General features: G+C 37.9%; 1 protein-coding gene across 1 annotated transcript in view; it reads left to right on the top strand.

Annotated features, from left to right (window-relative positions):
- CLSTN2 (calsyntenin 2) overlaps positions 1 to 21,112 on the top strand; it is a 197,570-nt gene that overhangs the window by 137,412 nt on the left and 39,046 nt on the right. The window contains exons 5-7 of the mRNA XM_032698045.1: positions 2,759 to 2,944; positions 8,239 to 8,487; positions 9,317 to 9,438. Coding sequence (XP_032553936.1) covers positions 2,759 to 2,944; positions 8,239 to 8,487; positions 9,317 to 9,438 — 557 coding nt within the window. The remainder of the gene's footprint in view (positions 1 to 2,758; positions 2,945 to 8,238; positions 8,488 to 9,316; positions 9,439 to 21,112) is intronic.

The raw sequence follows: 21,112 nt of genomic DNA, 5'->3' as shown, positions 1-21,112 counted from the left end.
GTCTAGTTGATGTTTTACAATTTAGAGCTGAGCTAAATGTGATTTAGAACGTGCAGGGTTTATGATCTCTGGGTACAAATTACCACTTCTGCCAAGCTGAAAGGTAATACCATGGAACAAAACACCTCTTCCAATCCATGTGGCAGAAACAGAGGGCTTCCATTATTCTTCCTTGTGAGCAGTGGCATTTTGTATGGCGTGGGTTTTATAAGAATTTCTTCATGTAACTGGGGGTAAGTGTGCAGTTGCAGATATATTACAGTTAAAAATTCAGTCACATCTCACATTCACTTATGAATATTTTGCATGAGTGCCGGTTAATTTGATATAGCTGAGAAATTAAAATGGGCTGAAAGCTGCTGAAATGGTCAGAAATGTTTCATATATATATGACTTTCTTTATTTTCTCTTTTGGGCAGAGGAATATAATGTCTTAACTGGTGAATAAGAGACTATAAAGATCAATAGTTCATATATTACCAGTTTGTGTACAAAACGGCAAATTAGCAAGTTATTTTATTTTTACCTGAAGTATCTGAAGGAATTTGCTGCTCTTGTTCAATTGGAAAAATGTTAACCTCAAGTTTCTGCGATGAATAGAGAAGAGAAATCTATTGTTGCAATGAGGTACCATATATGATACCTGAAATTCTAATGGAACTGTCTTAGTTGACAATTGCCGAGAAATTATGCAATACTGTAGATCAAATCTAACTTAATAGGGAACAAATGGGCTGAATTACCTGAATATTACGACTGAAATAGCAACTCAACTGATGTGTGCACAGGCAATAAAGTAGTCATAGTTGTCTTAGTGATGTACAAGTCCTAAAGATTTTAGTGAAAAGAGATACTAAACATGCTTTCAGAATGTTCCATGAAGCCTGAGCTTCCTCTTCATAACAAAATGCTACATCAGTACCATTTGGATTAAAATTCATGAAGAAAATCTGGGAATTCTGAAATACAAACCAGTGACTTGTATCATCCTTTCTTTGTCTGGACTATGGACTAATGATTGCCCTACATTTCAAAATGTTCACACGGATGTTTGGATTTTCTTTGAAATGTTTAATACAGTTTAAGTCAGTGGGAGACAGCACTATTTTTCAAGCTTTCTGAAATATGATCTGTAGAAAAAGACCGAATTCCTTCACCTACTTAATGCATATATATACTTATGTATAGACTATTACTCTTTTCCCACTGATATTTAGAAAGAATGTCTCTGACCATTTGCTTTCAGAGATTTCATTGACTGCCAGGACTTAGAATTTTTCCATTTATGGAGTTCTCTTTTACAGGGGACAAAAAACCTGAGAGAAAACTTCAGCTCTGTATGTGAGAGATGCCACGATGCAACTTCTTGTGGCAAACTCCACAGATACAGAGATGTTCCCATTAGACAGCAGAGCTGAATAGTTTTGTGACCTCAGAATAATTAGCTATTTGCATCTCCATATTAATATGACATTCTTACTTTGTGTGGTAACTTGGCTGGACTTGACCAAATGAGAAAGACATGAACCTGTTAGAGCAACGAGGAGAAAAGCCTTGACAACGGCCAAAGGGCAGGAGCATCTCTCCTGTGGAGGCAGACTGAGAGAGTTGGGATTGTTCAGTCTGGAGAAGGCTCCAGGAAGATCTTACCTTTCAGTGCTTAAGGGGTCCTATCAGAAAGGCACATGGAAACATTTTACCACAGTCTGTAGCAAAAGAATAAGAGGGAACAGCTTTAAACTGGAAGAGAGTAGATTTAAATTGGATATAAGAAAGAAATTTTTTACTATAAGGATGGTGAAGCACTGGCACAGGTTGCCCAGGAAAGCTGTGGATGCCCTATCCCTGGAATTGTTCAAGACCAGGTTGAATGGGACTTTGAGCAACCTGGTTTAGTGGAAGGTGTCCCTGCCCATGGCAGGGGGGATGGACTAAATGATCTTTGAGGGTCCCTTCCAACTCTAACCATTCTATGATTCGGTGAAAATATGAACTGCAAAGATAGCTGAAATACATGTTTTTAATTATTGCTGCTTGTTTGGGTTTTCTCTGAAGCAGGTTGCAAACACCATAATTAATTGGATTTAAAAAATTAAATGCTCCAGTTGAGCAGCATAGTGGTATGTATGGCACAAACAGGTGGCTGCCTAAGGCAAGGGATTGTTTAAATATTGTGGGCTGTGAGACATCTGCATAAGCAAAACCACAGATTAGTCAGATCTGGCTGAAAGCATGAGCAGTCCTCAGCTGTAACTTCCTGTCATTAATACTTCACAAAATTAGTGAGATGCTTGAAGACAAAAAGTGGCACTACAGATGTGTTATATTAGACTGATGTATATAGCCTGGTCCTTAGAGATACTTGTTCCGTATCACAAAACAATGAAATGTGACCAAACTCAGTGCAGCAGACAACCTCATCCCTGTAGAGTCAGCTTGTAGTCTGTCACAGGGACATGGACACTGGAGATCCAGACTGACACCAATTAGCACTTCTTGTCAGGGTATGTATGTACCCCATGCTTGTGGGACTCTAGCAGCACTAGTATTACTTAATTGATCCTGGCACTCTTATAAAAAGAGGGCCAAAATCCAAGTTTTTTTCATACAGTAAGTTATTGATGCCAAGTTCAGAATATTTTTTGGCCTTAGACAGTGACCTTTGAGAACAATGTGTCATTTAGAATTACATAACTCCCTTCACTTTTTTTAATCACTGTTGAATCTTGTTGGGGTTTTTTTTGTTGTTTTTTTTCAGACTGGGACAAACGGATTGAATACAAACCTGGCTCTGGAAGCATCCCCTTGTTTCCCAGCATTCATCTAGAAACATGTGATGGACCAGTTTCCTCAATACACACCACCATTGAATTGCAGACCAACTACATTGGAAAGGGCTGTGATCGTGAAACGTACTCAGAAAAGTCTCTGCAGAAATTATGTGGTATGAATATGTTTTTCAGTTGAGATAATAATATTTTTTCCAGATAAAGCACCAATTCCTTGTGACCTGTAAGCATGCAGTACTTGGGTTTAGCTCAGCTGGTTCATTTCAGATTGTAGCAATGAAAATATAGAGGGTGGTGATATTTGTCGGGTGCTCTGTTCTTCTTTTCCATGTTTTCAACTCTTTTTCATAATTTCTCCCTGCTGATTTTTTTCTCTCCTGCTCCTATTCCCTTTTCTATTTTTCTCCTTCCTCATTCTACCTCTTTCTCCTTCTTTCTTCCCTCTGCTACAATACTGCAATACAATACAAATACTGGTGTGACCGTGTAGTGAGATTTCAGGTATAAATTTGCCATCATAGGGAGACCATGGGATTTGAAGGGAATTGAATCTCCATGTTGTGTTTGAGTCTTCCTGACTCAGCTTTCTGTTCTGCTAGGTGCTGTGCCAGGGTACAAACAAACAAAAAGTAAAAGAATATTTTGGGCAATCGTTTTAGCAAAAATATCTAAGAAACATGAACTTCAGCTAAGAGTTGGCCTCTGGAGAAATGTTTCCTAATTATTTTCTTCCCTTTTCGTGCTTTTTAATAACTTGGTGTAAAACATACATATTATATTTGAAAGATAGATTTAATACTTGAAGATACTGCTGTATGTTTTCAGACTTTAAGATTCTGTATATGGCAAAGCAATGGCTACATATTAAGCCTTTCGGCTTTTGAGATCTGCTGTTTCTCTTTCTCCTCTAATATTCTGTTTTCTTAGAGTCCTCATCTGAAGCCCTGATGGTGTGGAACATTAGTTCTCATCTTCTCCACAATGTGTCTTTCCCTGGCTCCCGTCTGAGCTACGGTAGCAATTGTACAATTTTTTTCCATTTAAATGCTTGGATTTTGGCCTGAGGTGTTCTGGTGTGTGGCTTACATCTGCTTTGATGACCACACAGATATGTTAAGGTCAATACACTAACCTTTATGAAATAATTTTGTAAATTAAAATTATCAGTCAGCGTTACTAAATTATAAAAAATGGAGACCAAGTCCCAGGGAAAAATATTTTGTGGTTATGATTACAAATTATTAGTGGAGATGGGGAAAATAAGTAAAGGTTAATAGGAATAGTAGCATTGTCATAAAAACTGAATGTTTTAAACCTGAAAATTGCTTAGTTAAGATTACAGAAACAATCACAATTATAATCCTATATCTTTTTCCATCTGACTGGGATCCTAGAAAAGCAGATGAGAACCCATCTGCCAACGGTATGCATCTTCATCCTGTTAATAAGATTAAATCTGAGAGGCTGAGCAAGACTCGATTTCATAAAATACTAACATTTAAATAAAAATAAATATGTTGTAGCTAAAGTGAAGTACTTTTGCCTCCTCTAAGAACCTGTATTGGCAGAAAAAGGAGCATTGCTTTATCCTGTTACAGACCTGAACTGCAAATGGCAGTTCAGAGCAGATCACTATGAACAGGACCTAAAGCACCAAATCATTACCTTGACATAAAACACTATATCCAACCATATTATCATTGTAAGTGTAGGCTGAAAGTAGGTACCTTCAGCTGCTGCAAGATTCCTTAATTGAGGAAGGTTGTGCAAAGTGTAAGGGGTTCAGTTGGCAGTGTGGCTTCACTGCCTTACCTGCTGACACTGCAGTAATAGAAAAGAGAATTGCAAGTCTTTCTCTTTTCTCCTGAATAAGCCAGGTGTTTCCCAATACTAGTCCAACTATAATTCGTAGTCTGCACCATGTGTAGACCTAAGCTGGTGAAAAGCAGAATGATCAAAACCATTTCAGTAGGTCTGTCAATGCCATTGTAGTAGTTGCAGGCAGGAGGACAGAAGTTACTGATGAACTTCCAGCTTTTGCTCAGCACATCCATGAAGGAACAGAATGGAAAGCACTTGAGAAAATAGATAGTGTAAAAGTATATGTAAATGGGGGAAAAAAAATCTCACTGCTTTTTTTTTGTTCAAGTTTTCTATATCTTCATAGAGAGCACACATGCTAGAAACTTGTAATAGGACTTGGATAAAAAGGTTGTAAGTGACAATGTGCTTTACATCAGAATTGCACTTAGACTGGCTTGCACTTTGGTATTTAATATTTTTTACCAGCCTTAAGGTAGAGAGAACTCCTGCACATTGCATTATTTCTAGAAGTCGTTTTTCTCCCAGAAATTACCTTATTGTTACTAATGCCTGGGTGCTAAAATTCTTTGAAAAAGAAGAAAAGCCTGAATTTTTTTCTACCAGCAAAAAATCACTGTGCAGTTGCAGAGAGTGCAGAACTGAGTGATCACGCACAGATCTGTGCTGTAGAAAATGCAGGGCTCTCTCTGTATAGTTAAAGACCCAGTTTATAAATCCTGTGCTCATTTCTTCATTTATCTGTTGGAAATCTGGAGAATACAGATGCTGAGGACAGTACATTAAAATTCATTGTTGTATAGTGTATGGTTTAAGTCTGCTTTTCCATAACTCCGTGATTTGCACTCACTTTGATGGTCAGGGTGGGCAGCTTAAATGATTAAATTACACTTGAGTCATTTTTAAAGTCAAGGAGTTATTATTGTTGTGCCTCAAAGCATTTTAGTAGGCATTTTTTCACCTTGTCATCTGACAATAATAAAAAGTAAAGACTGTCTAAAAGGCACAATTTGGACTGCAAAAACATCGAGAATAAATCACACTAAAACCAAGAATTGGTTAAAGAGCCTGGAATCTAGTGGAAAGATGGGTATGGTGCTGTCTTCTTTCCTTCTAAATGTAGATAAAATAGAAAATAATGGGATTGCTAATTTTCACCTATGGCAATTGGGAAACAGAAACATGGAAACACTGATTCAAGGCCATGCTCCGGGTAAGATTCCGCCCTCTGTCTTTTATCCTGGGTTGTGTAGCTTTGCAAGAAGCTCAAAGAAAATTGATCTGATCAAAAAGTATAATTTAGGCTTGGTGTTGTTGGCTGATTAGCTTCTAGCACAGCCAGGAGGCTGGTCCAATTCAGCAGGCAGCATCACTCTGTGCTTATCCTGGCACAAAGTTTGGAGCCCAAATATGCAGGACTGGGAGAGGAGGTGGGGCCAACTGCATAAATTGCTTGTGAAACAACAAGCACTTTAATATGCAAGGGTTACCTCGGGGGTGTCAGTCCAAAACTGTTCTTCATCAGTGGCTCCTGCATTATTCTGGAAGCATTGTTGAAGAGAAGGACATCAGTCACTACATTTTTGGAGTGCACTGATCCATGGCATGACAAGACTGTTCTGGGAACACCTCCAGATACATCCTGCTTGCACTGCTCCAGGTCCGTCTGTGTACATGGCCGAGCAGCCTGGGACTCTGGCTGGATTTATGAAGATAGAAAAAGCATATTTATTCCAGCTAAATCTCCCAAGCACATAATCCAGTGGTTTTTCGCAGGGCAGGATTAACACACACTAACAGGATGAGATTCCAAACTAACCCGTAAATCTCCATAAAAATATGGGCAGATAAAGTAGAACCTGTTGAGCTCTGTACTGATTACCCAAATGCTCTTACACAAGCCTGTCCTTAAGTTGGGAAAATAAAGTAGTTTACCTGGGCAGCTTGACAAATCAGAGTTCAACAAGCTGTATGAGAGTGTTCAAGGCCAGGTTGGGTGTCCCTGCCATGGCAGGGGGATTGGAACAAGATGATCTTTAAGGACTGGTCCAACCCAAACCATTCTATGGTTCTGTGAATATGAGAGAATTCCATTTTGGAGTTTCCCCTCAGATTCATTCTATTGGAAAAAATAGATCTTTCCAAATTTTAGTGGCCAGAGTAGATAGAGTGAGAGATGAAGCTTATTTACACCCATAATTTACCTAATATAAGCATATGCCCATTTAAAAGCATATTTCCTTTGATAATACACCATGGTGCAAGGAATTTCTGGTCCTTCTGTAAGTTTAAAAAAATCAACATAAAAATTAGCACAAAAGAATACTGAGTGTGAAAATGATATTTCTTGTGCTCTGTGCAAATAATTTTATTTTTTAGTGACTTGAATGAAAGAAAACAAAACACAGTTTGTCACAAATTGTGCCATCTGGATAAACTGAGTTTGATGTATTCCTGTTGGTAACATTGGGGTATTTAAAGCAATGCAGTGTGGTGTATTATCCAGAATTACAATTTATAAAAGAAATACACTTTGTGCTCAAACTCTAAGCATGTAGGTGTTAGGTTTGGTATTGCTATCACTTCAAAATAGCCTCATTTTACAGTAATAAATTTTGGAGAATTGTCAAGGCATTCAGTTACTGAGTGATGTGAATGTTTTCATATCATTACTATAATACCTTTTTAAAAATCCATATGATACATTTCCACACACTCTTGGCTTAAAATTTTGCACTCCTGCAGAGAGCTGGGATCTTTTTTCTCTCCTTGGATGCTGAAGGAGGGAAGAGTATCTTAGCAGGGGATTTTTTTATGCAGTCACGGTTTGTTCACCATATTCTTACTTGACAAAGCATCAACAAGAATACGAAGATTGTTTGTGCTTTTTACTCTTGGAATCACATTTTCTGCTAAATGCTGTCTTTCCCCAGCGAGGTAAATGCTCTGGGTAGCTCCTTACATGTTTTTAATAGTGCCTGACAGTTGTTAAGCTGTAAGAAAACACAAGCTGTAAAGAACTGTGCTATTTTATCAGGGCTTGGCACCACTGTGTTTTCCATCTCAGTCCGTCATTAGATAAGAACACATGGAGTTACAACCATCAAGTATGTGCCATAAACCAGCCTTAAAGTGATATTATCTGTTTTAGGGTGAATGCTACATATGTACTGACATTCATACCAATGTTATTGTGAATATCTGTGGCTGTCTACTGGACGTTACGTGACTTGTCACCTGCATTTTACAACACATCATCCCCACATACCATGTATCTTCATACTGTCAAGGAAGGAAGATTAATGAAGAAAATTTGGGTTTAGTCTTAGAAGTTCTTGAAATAACTGAAGAAGTTTCATTAGTGAATTATGAAAATATCCAAGAAAGATAACTTTAAAATATTTTCTCTAGTTTTCTGTGCAATACCTTTAATCTAGAAAAATCTTTCTGCTTTACAATGGTTGATATTTTAGAATGTTTATGTGGTTTGGCATCGAAGCTAATAGGACCATTTGGGTATTAAAAGTAATCTAAAGAGTGGGAATCAGAACCTTGGCCTATATTACATTAATCTTCACAGCTTTTTCATTAGTTTCTCATCCTGTTACTCATTATATGTAATTTGCAGGAGCTTCCTCAGGTGCCATTGACCTGTTACCATCTCCCAGTACAACAACTAACTGGACAGCTGGGCTTGTCATGGATAGCAATGACATAATTTTTAAATTTGATGGAAAGCAAGGAGCCAAAATCCCAGATGGAATAGTCCCGAAAAATTTAACTGATCAATTCACCATCACTTTGTGGATGAAACATGGACCTAGTCCTGGATTAAGAGCTGAGAAAGAGACTATTCTCTGCAACTCTGACAAGACAGGTGAGTCTATGTGTTGAAAAAATGTTATGCAAAGGGAATATCAACATTAGTAGAGTGTTACCATCTCTCCTCATTTAATTGGGTCTGAGAAAAAAGCTGGGTCGGTGCGACCCTAAGCATCACTGACTTAAGAGCTTACTGGGGAGACTGATGACTGCCTAAGTATCCAACACTGGTTCTCCTCTTGAGTAACACAGCTGTAGATTTTCACAGAATCACAGAATATGCTGAATTGGAAGGGTCCCACAAGGGTCATTGAGTCCAACTCCTGGCACAGGACCATTCCCAAGTCACACCATGTGCCTGAGAGTGCTGTTCAAACGCTCCTTGAACTCTGTCAGGTTTGGTGCTGTGCCCACTGCCCTGGGGAGCTTGTTCAGTTCCCAGCCACCCTCTGGGGGAAAAACCATTTTCTAATATCCAACCTAAACTTCCTCTGACACAATTTCAGGCCATTCCCTCGGGTCCTGTCGCTGGTCACCACAGACAAGAGATCAGTGTCTGCCCCTCCTCTTTGCCTCACAAGGAAAGTAACTGCCATGAGGTCTCCCGTCAGTCTCCTCTTTTCCAGGCTACACAGACCAAGTCCCCTCAGCCGTCCCTCATAAAGCTTCCCCCCAAGGCCCTTCACCATCTTCTTCGCCCTGCTTTGGACACTCTAATAGCTTAATATTTTATAGGAATATAAATTAGTTCTTTTGGCGTTTGGTTTTTTTTTTTTTATTCGGTTGGGATTTGTCTTTTATGTGTATAATGCTTTCAAACATTCCCCTAACCCAAAGTGTTGGTGATGGTTCAGGTCACTGATGGTGTCGGTCCCTCCTTTCAGAGATGAACAGGCACCACTACGCCCTGTACGTGCACAACTGCAGACTCGTGTTCCTGCTGCGCAAGGACTTCGACCAGGCCGACACCTTCCGGCCTGCCGAATTCCACTGGAAACTGGATCAGGTACCCTGCTCCTCTCTTATCTCTATCCCCCTCTCCAAACCACAGAGAACAACTCCATAGCTGCCCTGGGAAATCTGAAGTCCGTTGCAGTTATGCCGCAATTTGTAACTGTTACGACTCCAGTTGAGATCCACATAAAAAGATCTAAGTGAGTTGACTTGGTTTGAGTCATTTTATGCACTAGGGTTTTTAATTGAATCATTTTAAATGGTAAGCAGAGGTTTATATCCTTTGGCAATGGATAGAGACATGACATTGCATATAGTTCCCTAAAAGTTTTCCATTTATCATTTTTTAAAAATCTGCTTTATCAGCACGATGGAAGTGATGGAAACCTTTTCAGTAAAGACTATGCTGACACACAGGCATTTGTAATGTAGTGTAAAGCCAATCTGCAGACTTCTTCTTTTATCTGCTGTGCTGTATATAATGTCTCCTTATTATTAAGAGTATATCACAAGAAAATTATTATCAAAGAGATGAGTTGCCTTTCATAGTTTTATTAATCTTAAGCAAGATAAAGATCATTTAGATAAAAGGAGACAGACTTCAGCAAAGCAGTATTTTCTCAAAGCAAGTTTTTTCATGTTTCTGAGTCCAAACTATGATATTGAAGATGTAGATATATAGGAATGTTTAATTTTCTAATTCAATTTCTAAATATATACATCAAAATTTGATCTTCATTGTGATTATCAGATGAGTGTGGTAAGAAAGCATGTGATGACCATAGTACTTGCTTTGCATTTACACTGATCAGTCTGGAATCAGTTTTTGCTGTACTTGATATGAAATCTTACAGTGCCTCAAAGCAAATTTACAATAAATCATGTTGAAGATTGCAAGTCAGGAGTAACTGATGTCACCTCAGATAATGCTGTTCTGAGCACTGAAGATGGATTTCTATTTTTAAACTCTTTGCTAAGCATCTAAATTAATGATAATACAAAGTTTGTGTTATCAGTCAGTGCAGTCAGCTTTAATAACCTCACAGTGAGAATGTCCTCTCAACAACTGAAATTTGTGTGTGACTCTTGTAACTTGGTCATGAACCTTCCTAACTTCTACTGAAAACTCCTACATGATAGAAACTACAGATAGAAGAGATTTTTAGGTCACATGATTGATTTCCTTTCATTTGGCTACTGTCAGTTGATTTCCACTGTATATTTTCAGCTGTTCTTTCTAGCTGAAAAAGAAAGTAAGATTAAAGTATAAATAAAGTTTTTTATGGGTTGTGTGACCAGGCTTCCATGAAGATAAATTTATACTGTCGTGGTGATACTGCTGTTAGTTTTGTCATGAAGGGACCTCATAAAGGTTGCTTCTTTACTTCTTCATGCTCCATCTGCCCTATATGGTGGAGTAAGTTAAAAGAAACTGAAAATAAAACATATGTGAACAGTGGGCTGGTAAGGAACTTGCATGGTTTTGAAGACAAGGCAGTCAGAAGCTTTCACTTCCAAGTAGTAAAATTATGCAAGCTACTAATTATATACCCAGAATGATCTACCTTAGAAAGCACAGGATATTTTAAAAGCACATCAAAAAACAAGTTATGATCCCATTCAATATGAAAAGAAGCTAGGCTAAACCTTAAAAAGTAGATTTAAGTGCTCTAGATGCTAAATTTGCATACTTAGATATTGAATTACCTCAGGAAACCTCATCTTAAGAACAGTTCATTCTGTAGTGGCATATCCTCAGATTCCTTGTTGTTGCTTTTTGTTTTTCCAAGAAAAGCCTGGGAATTAGGCCTTACCTAAGTGCTGTCCATGCTCTGACCATCTGCACTGTGATACAGGACGCTGTGGATGGCATTGCATGTATGACTCTGGAAGACAATGCCACAGCTGGTAGCAAGCACAGACATAGCACAGTAAAAGAGCACTTTATTGCTGAGCTCACTTTATGAGCCTGACAACAATCCATAGCTTGTTTTTGCTGAGAGGAATCTGGTGACCTTGGAATAGGGTGAAGCATGAACTAGTGAAATCATTTATCATTCTTACTGTGGAACAGTAAAATTTATGATACCAGCTGCTTTGGGCTCTATCTACTCCACAAGACTACTCATTGTTTCAAGGCACTGACCAAGAAGGTGAGCTTATTGTCATTACAAGTTTAATTTAATTTTCTAGCTCTCATTTCTGTGGTGGATGTGTATGGCACACAGCTTAGTTGCAGACTCCATTCTTGGCTGAGTACAAGGATCCACGTAACATTTTATGTAGTTACACCTGAGCAGTGCATCTGAAGCCTCATGTTACCACATGGCCATAACAGTCTTGCATAAAAGTGCCTGAACCCTTTACACAGTAGTGGCTGCCAAGTTATCTCCAGGAAGATTGTGTCTTTAAGTTAGTTCATAAACCTAAGGATTTATTTGCAGTGTGGCTTTCAGTGTATTTAGCCCTATTTGTCACATTAGACTGAATGGCCTTTGCAAGGTGAATTTTTCGCTTCCTGTGCTGAGGATGCACAACCTGATAGTGCCATAACCCTGGGCTTGTGTGCCTTTAGTGTGACAGGTTAACACAGGAGATGAGTATCTGCAGAAGGTGCTGCTCATCAGAGGTAACAGACTTTACACTGAAGGCATCCTTATTACTTATAAGAAATATGAGGGGGAAAAAAAATTTAGATAGTCCAGTTTCATCCTTTTTGAAATTAACTATCTTAGTTATGGGAGAATCCATTACCAGTAATCTGGGAAAAAGGTACAGAAAGAACCACGTTAAAGAAAACCAGTTCAAGTCTGTAATGCTGGGTAATAAAGACTGTGGTTTTCCCCACCAACTGCAACAGATGCCCAGACAGAGGTGGTTCCTTCCCTTTACTTATTCCAGTTTCCTTGGAAATGCAGGTGTCACCTTTGTTTCAGAATCATGACCTTATTCCTGAGTTTCCCATGCAAAGGTTTAAATTGAGTATCATGATGTGTTTGTCAGCTTTTTTTTGTGATTTCTTTTCTCATATTTAACTATTAGACCCGAGACCTTATTACAAAAAGTTTTGTTACCAAAGTCAGTAAAAGGCACCTAAATCACTATCTAATTGTCTCAAATGGATAGAAAGATAGATGCGATTTTAAGTGAATTATTTGGGCAGACAAATATACATTTGGGCCATCTAAGAATAATATATAAAATATAAAAACTGTTTCTTTGAAATTCTTGGAAAGCTGTGAACCAAATCAAAATAATAGTTTGGATAATGAACCAAGGCATTCAAGCATTTGGTGACAGTGGAAAGCATACCATTAAACAGGACAATGCACAATGTATTTCACACTCTGTTCATCACGGATATTACATTTTTCATACAAATATGAGGATAGTCAAGCCAAAAGGCATTTTTCCTTCCCCCAAATCAATAAAATAGGAACACTTTTTTTTAGTGGAAGAAGGCATCCGAGACAGAAATTAACAATTTTTTCACGTACTTATTTTTATTCACAATGGAAAATTATTTTCAGGATGTTATCACTCTGAAAATAGTCTTCCAGCCCACAGGCAAAATTGGTATTGATCCCATTAAAAAACAGGGAATTGCTGCATGATCTGGAGTCATCCTAAGTCAGCAAAAAATTGATAAACATGCAGAAAGTTACTGTTTCTTTTCTAAGATGAAATAAATTGCTTTGAATAATCCAAAATAAACCTGCAGTGCTTTTAATTGTGGAAAAGCCCCAAACACTCACTTGTAAAACAGGAAGTAGAGAAAGAGGTTTGTGTCTGTGTGAGCACGTGGATGCTGAAGGATCAAGGCAAGGCCTCCATTTGCATTTCACCGAGCACACACACACACAAGTAGGGTCTTTACCCACAGAAAGAGCCATGTCCAGTCAAGCCCTTCAACCCCTGCTACTGTGCAAGGACATTAGAGACAAGGAACTGACTTCTGAAGAAATTGGTAATGCATGATAAGAGAGTAAAGTGACATTGATTTGGTATCTGGACTTTTTTTTTTTTAAAACAGCAGCATTTTTCTGAGTGAAAGTTGTTCTTATATGCTGGATTTTTAGAAACTGATTAGTTGTGTGCATCTGGTTTTGAGAACACCATTCATATCATGAAAACTGTAAGTGGCCTCCCTCTCAGAGAGAGAGAAAACGAGTGAATATTGAGGGACAGAACACGGTATTCTCAGTCCTAGAGGGTTAAGGGTTCACCGAGGAGACAGGATGGTGCAAGTTTCCATCATCTCTGTGCATGAAATTTCCCCTCTTAGATAAGAGACCTCAGGCTTGCCAGTCCCACACTTTCCAACATGCACTGCTTTATGCATACACCTTTAATAAAACTACAAAGAGAAATCAGATTTTTTCCTATAGAACCAGTAAGAGAGAAATGATAAATGAATCACACTAATCCTGCAACAGAGATGAAATAATTCCAGAACTTAAAAAGTCTTTGCCAAATTTTTATTCAGCAACTTGCTTCAAAACAGTTTTTGGCAGCACAAGGAGGAGTCACCAGTGCTGATAAATTCCCGAAATTTTTCTTTGAGATCCCAACTGAAAGAAGCTCCTTTAATATATGTTTTTAATGGAACTGCTACATCACTGCTAATAACAGAATCTTTACAAACTGCTCCCAGTGGCTGTCCAGAACTTGCTTTATGACATACAAATTTCCTTTGGGCCAGCTCTGAAGTATTGCCTACAGATTGATCTGGTGATGTGCGTTTCTGATTTCTGCAGTCCAGCCCAGTGTGAAAGGCACTGACTGCTCTGTGCTTCTGTAAAACTTCTGCAGCCCTTAAGGAGCAACCAAGCTGAGTATTTTATCATTTCTATATTTTCATTTGCTTGAAATTACTTGGATATGTTTCTGGTTTTATGTTCTGTATTTTACAATTGTCTCAATTTTTTGACCGTGGCAGCTTTATTACAATGGTTTGGGATTTTCAGACCTGTTTGTGCTGTCCTACTGTTCCCAAAGACTTAAGATGAGTGAGGACAACTCTCATGAAAATGCTCCTGTTATGTGTTGTCTTTTGGTTCTTACATGGGAAACTGTTTTTCAGATATGTAGTTATGGTTGTTATCAAGGGAAGTTAGAACTACTGCAACCACTAAACCCTTTAGACCCTAAGACAACTACTTTTTTTGATCAAATCAGGCCAAAAAAAAAAAAAAAAAAAGGAAGGAAATTCTGCACAGAATAAAAAGGAATTCAAAACTGGCTGTAGTATCATGAGATAATAACAAGTATAATGCTCTTTCAGCACACTCTGGGAAGCCCCCAAAAAATTCTTAGAGAATATATAAGTTATTGATATGCCTAAACAAGCTGGATTAAAGTGTCTGTTAACTTGCTCTGTTCCAACAGTACTCTGGGAACTCTAGAAATATAAAGCCTAGGACTGAAATTCCCTATCAAGCTATAATGTGAAAGTGAACAGTCACATTTGCTTTCTTATTTTTCAGCTATTGCTAATATTTTTATTTTACACTGTCCCTGATTTATCACTTGTGCCACCAGAGTTTCTACAAAACGTGCACAAACTGTTTTGAAAATGTTGCTGAAGAGCCAGAGCTGTTACTTGGGCAGTCTTCTGAGGCACCTCTGTCTATCTTTCAAGAAAAGCAGGTTGGCTTTGGAGCATTCAGGAGGTGGTTGCAGCATTTCACTAAGGTAGAACTGACATCTTTGTCCTCCCAAATGCAGGTTAGGAGAAAAAGAGGCTGTGCTATCAATAAATATAAATTCATTTGTGTATGTGCACGAGCTGTTTATTCCAGCCTTAGAGATTTCTGGATGTCTGTAGTTCAGGAAGAAAGGATGGTGTTGATTTTCCATTGATTTGCTTTCCACATCTGGGTAGTCTCTTGGCAATGTCAAAGGCTAGAAAGGCATATGTTTAAGCACATGATGAAAAATTATGTAAAAATGAAAAAATGAGCAGCTTTTCTAGTTATACAGTTAAAAAATAAACACGGGGTGTAGTCATCAAGTGTTACTGAACTGACATGTTTGCTTGATGCAATTTAGTGACAAGCAAGGTGGATTATAATAGAATTATTTCATCATGAATGAACTACGGATCTAATTTACTAAGACACATGGAAGTTACAGCATGACAGCACAAAGACATGCTGCAGATACAGTACATAATCAGGGTTTTCAGGTGCTTTTATCTGTCAGTATGATTAAGCAATTTCATTATTTAAAGTTGTAATTAAGCCATCCATATTTTTGAGACCCTTTGTGAACATCCGTATTACACATTACGAGTTTCAAGGCTACAAAAGCAGCTCACAGCCTGCATGCAAATTAGTTTGCAAACTCTTACAGTGTTGCCACAATGCAACAGTGAATGTATGTTACATAGAAAGGTTCTTATTTGAAAGCTGGGTTTTTTTCCTAATGCAGTTATTTACTTGCACCCACCAAGGCAAGAAAAAGGAATCTTCATTCCAGGAATGCTGGATCCTGGATTAGAGGAATGAGAGTCTGATGAAGCTCATCACTGATTATTTCAGCTCATTAGGCCACAGAGAATGCAGCAGGTTGTTCTGCCCAGCTGGTGCTGTGCAGAAGACACCCCAGGGCATGTGTTTTTCTGAGGGCAATGGAGTTGCTTCTTATGGAATAGAGGTTGGTAGACAGTAGGAAATAATATGGTCTTACAGGGAAAACTTTCCTGGCCAATATCCAAAGCAGAATCAACGGCAAGAGGGAATCATTTGCACAGCTCAAGAGCAAATGCTGGGTTGAGAAGAGCATGATATTAATAATGGGAAATTCTGGCAAATGCAATAAAAGGGTAGATCACATTATGGTCAGATTCCAGTGAGCTCAGTCTGCCACACTGAGAAAACGGAATGGAAATCTTCCATTTGCATTGTTGTCCATAAATCCATCTTGTTATTAAACTAGGAAACTGAAGCTTACAGAAATCAAATTCTTTTCTACTGAAATGTCCATTAAAAAGGAAGTAGAACTTGATCTACTAATCTGAAGTAGAACTTTATCTACTAATCTTCCCTGTCAATACTTTACTCACCAAATTTTATTTTCTTATATTTATTATTCAATTTGTACTGGATGTACATGGTGCAACCTTGGTAAAGAAAGAGATGGACTTTATATATCATCTTAAAATTCCTTCCAGCCTTATATATGATCCTTTATGTAATGCCTAATATTCTAAAAGTATATTATTATGGTTGTTAATGGTTTAATAAAACTTATATCAGTAATTTGTCATGTGAGAGTAACCATATAAATAACTCCACACCCAAGACTGTAGGAGTCATTTAGCTGTAGTATGGATTTGTCAGTTCTCACTACACCACCTCCATAGATCATTGAAATCAATATTCTTATTTGCAGAACTCCTGGGATGCATTAGGAATGACTGTGGTGGGTAAACCAAATGTTTGATTTACATGATTTTGAAGAAAGATCAATTTCACTTTTCATAAAGAGCTCTACTTTTTAAAAAATATGGGCTGTCCTAAGACATAGATTTAAAAAACACTTTTTACATTCAGCAGGCTTTCAGAAGAATTGATATCTATTGGCCATATTGAACTTCTATGATATTAGTGCGTTTATTTGCTGCGGAAAGTAAAAAATTCCTGAGGGCTGCATTAAGCACCTGCAGAAATTATAAGCCAGTGCTTCCACTGGTGTGAATCTGTGCAGTTCTCAGTGCAGCTGCTCCTGCACTGGCTGAGCATCTAAACCTTTGCTTTCTTACCAAATGAATATTCACACTCTAAGAACAAAGGGAACATCAGCAGCTTTTAAATAAGATCAGGGTAACTGTGAAGGTTTTTAGTTCAATGCCACCATTTAAAAATGTAGTCTTCAGGTTGCCATCAGCTTTGCCATCAGCCATTGGCTTTGCCAGAGCATGACAAAGCCAGGATTACTTCAAAATTTAACATTAGCCATCATCTCAGCCCTGATTAGGTTACAAATAATTGTCAATCCATTTATAGTTTTGTAGTAGTACTAGTGCTGGCTAGAAAATGGAAATCCTTATGAATAATTTTGTGTCTTAAATGCATTTTTTACTTTAGAGTTGCACATTCAATGCATTTTTTACTTTAGAGTTGCACATTCTTTGTAAGCAGGAAATTAACCCTACAGAAGCTTCCTAGGCAGGCAAGAGTAGGATCCTCACTTAAATTTTTCATCAGCAGAAGTTGTTTTCAAATGGAAGTCTAAGTGCAACTTTAATGTTAGAAACTGTGACTTTATTGAATCATAATTTCGTGAAAGTTCCTGACATTCTTTGCTATTATTATTGATAGCTGGGATGGTTTTTAGTTTTAGGGGTTTTTAAGTATTTGCATATTAAAGTCATAACAATCCTCCATCAGCAAGTAAATTTCCCAAAAGAAACATCCCTATGCCACAGATGTTGCACAGAGTTCTAGTAGTGTATTATAACATACCTTCCAATTTTAAAATACCCTCACAGCAGCTAGTTAAGTTCCTCATTTACTCAAGCCTGCTTAAAAATAGACAAAAAGCTGCAGACTGATACTGCACAGATCTTCCTAGACCTGTGCTAGTGTTCTTCCAAATGGACAGTTAATGGATTCAAGACACTCGAGAGTTTTACTGCATTTTTTTGAGTAGTTAATCAGAGTCCAGGGTCTTGCTAAGTTATTTTCCAATCTTACAATGGCTCTTTTATTACCAGCTCAGTCTTTCCCTTTCAATTTTTTTTATTCCAATTAACCTGTGGACTCAGATTTGTTCAGAGTAATTTACTGTTGTTGTTGTAATTGGATGCATAGCCTGCATAGCATTTTTTATTCCTCCATAAGTGGCCTAACACTCTCACTCAGGCATCTCTGCTGACATTCCTGGATTTGGCTGTGCTCCTGAGTAAGGGTTTGCTGTCATGCTCCATGGCCAGCACACAGACCCTGATTTCAAATTCAGTCTTCATTTTCCATATGCTGAATATTTAACCAAATGTGGCTGATTTAATGAAGATTCTTGCAGTAACTTATCAGCCAGCACTCAGCTAAAGTCAACAGGAGAACGGGGATCACAGTTCAGTGTGTTACAATTCAAACAGAAAATTCTGTTATTAATCTGACTCTAGTGTGTATGCAGTGGAAGACCACTGTACTTTGTATGCAGAGGTGACAGGAAAGTCCAGTTTCCTTCAGATGTCTGCTGTAAGGGAGCTTGGTGACTGTCAGACTTTGAGTCCTTGCAGGACTCTTCTTCCTTTCTTTCACCGTCACTTTCTAGTTCAAGTGGACTAATTGTGTTTTAATTTCAGAAATACACAGCCCTGAGCTGGCATACAATTCACCTCTGGACTTATCTTTGAGTATTTCAGCAGTTACAGTGATTTCATGTCATGTAAGTCTTCTATATTAATTGGTTTGAATTTATTATAATATACTTTAGGGGAGCATATTGAGCATTTTGTCCTCACTATTCAGATTTTTTTCCTTTTTTTTTCTTACAAAAAGTTATTTACAGTTTTGAAAATAAACACGTGAATGAACTATTTGAAAAAACTACAAGGCATATTTTTCAGTGTTTGGGTTTTTTTTTCCTGGAGAACCTCTTGTCCCATTTCTAGCAATAGTAATTTCACTTTAAGAATATGTCTGCAATCCAGTAGTCATTTTCCATCAGCAAAACAGTGCTTCACAGGGAAAATTTCAGCCAGTTCAACTGTGAATACATGTTTGAACCTTGAAATAATTACTTTAATGAGATCCATAAAACTTTAAGGGTTTGTGCAACACTGATATTGAAAATTTCTTCCCACAGTCTATTTGTTTCATGTCCCTAACGTCAACCCAGAACTATTCTGGGATGCAGACCTTCAATGCTGACTTGTTTCCTCCAATAAAAACACCAAGAACATGATCATGATTAGTACTGAAAGCAAGCTATATATTGACGAAATAACAACATTCTCAGGCAAAGTCACAAATATAGCTGATAACTAATTATCTCAGTATGGTATATAACATATAATCAGCCTGTCTGCAAAATGCCAGCTATGTAATTAAAGTCCCCATTTCAGTAAAGAGACTATGTATAATATTTGGGTTGTATAATTTCCTGACTTATCCCTGAGTATAAATACAGAAGTGTGGATACACAACCATTCTTCACCTCACAGAAATTATTACGGTAGCCAAATATGACTCATTGCAACCTTTTAGCTGCATTAAAAACAAAATATCCTTTGCTTTTTCTCTGCATTATGTCCTAATTGCCTGCTGGAACTGAAGTGAATCCAACACTAATCTGAATGGAGAGGGAGTATCTATTTCTGACGTGTCTTTCCGCTGCTATGGGTCCCTCCATCTCAGGCTGCAGCAATATTCAAAACTGTTAAAGGGGTAGGTTCCATGGGATTCACACCAAGTGCTTCTCTGGAGGTATCCTCTCAATTAAATGTGAGAGCTGTGTAAGAGCAGAAATTCTTTCATCTCTGATTTGCACTGTGCGCCTTCAACACAGCAAATATCTTTCAAGCAAATCACCTTTCTCAAAACGTGGAAATTGTGAAAGGTTTTCAGTGCCTGTGTCAGCTCTGTCTTCCTTTGCTGAGTAGGTTTAAAGCAACCCTTGCAAGTGGTCTCAACACTTCCTTCCGAGCTAGGAAACCTTTGAAGAGGGATTTGCCAGGCGATGGAAAGCCCTCAAAGAGCCAGCAGTACCACTGCCTAAAGGAGAGCTCTCAGGAGGGCTTTCTTCTGTGTGCAGAATAACCTGGGAATCCTGGCATTTTCCAGATGGTAGGTGAGAACAGAGGTATCAAGTCTGGATATTTATTTAATGAATTAAACCCAGCACATAACGCTTCCTCTGGGATTTGAATTGATAAGGGGAGTCTAACAAAGTGAGTGATGTGTGCAGGTGGGAATGTGTGAGAGGGAGGAGACAGAAGGTCTCTTCAGAACGTGGTTTTTAGAGTTGAGCACAAGTGTTTGCTCTCAAAAGCAAACAAACCCCAACCAGCCTGTTTTCTTTGTCTCTGGAGTCTACTTTGCACTAATCACACCCTCTGTACCTTCATAACATCCAAAGAACTGACTGAACCAAGCATTGTACTTGTTCAGACACCAGCAGCAAGGGAAGGATATATCATCCTATTTTGAACAGTGACAACCTCCTTTTTCTCAGTTTTGGAAAGGACATTAATAGTGCAAAAATGTAAGACTAACACAGTTTGGGCTTCAATGTTATCCCTAATCTCTTCGGTAACTTCCCGTTGATGTGCTCATGAACATAATGTGTAGTGTTTGGAAATAAAACAGTTTCACTCTTTGTAAAAGCATTAATAGCCAAAATTCAAAAAATCGATTGAAAACTTCAATAAAATAATGTCAATCTGATATCAGGCCTCAGACTGTGAAACAAATTATGTCTCTGGGCTCTTTCAGTTAGGTAGGAGGTCAAAGGATCTGGTGGTTTTCATATTTTTCCCTTAATTTTATTCTTATTTCTTAAGTGGTAAATGTGTTCTGTTTGTGTATAATTCTCAAAGGCTATCTCCTGAAGCCTTTGCATTTTTTAATCTCTGATCATATATATAGATTTGGATATATCACATTTATAGTAGTTTCTGTAACGTAAAGAGATATTTAACAGAAAATTTATACTGACAAACCATAGTGTAGATCAATATCTGGCATATAAATAAAATAATCATAGAAGCCCTTTAA

This window comes from Chiroxiphia lanceolata, chromosome 10 (genome assembly GCF_009829145.1).
Source record: "Chiroxiphia lanceolata isolate bChiLan1 chromosome 10, bChiLan1.pri, whole genome shotgun sequence".
Lineage (NCBI taxonomy): Eukaryota > Metazoa > Chordata > Aves > Passeriformes > Pipridae > Chiroxiphia > Chiroxiphia lanceolata.
The sequence above is the reverse complement of the archived record's forward strand: the minus strand, read 5'-3'. Positions and strand labels throughout refer to the sequence as shown.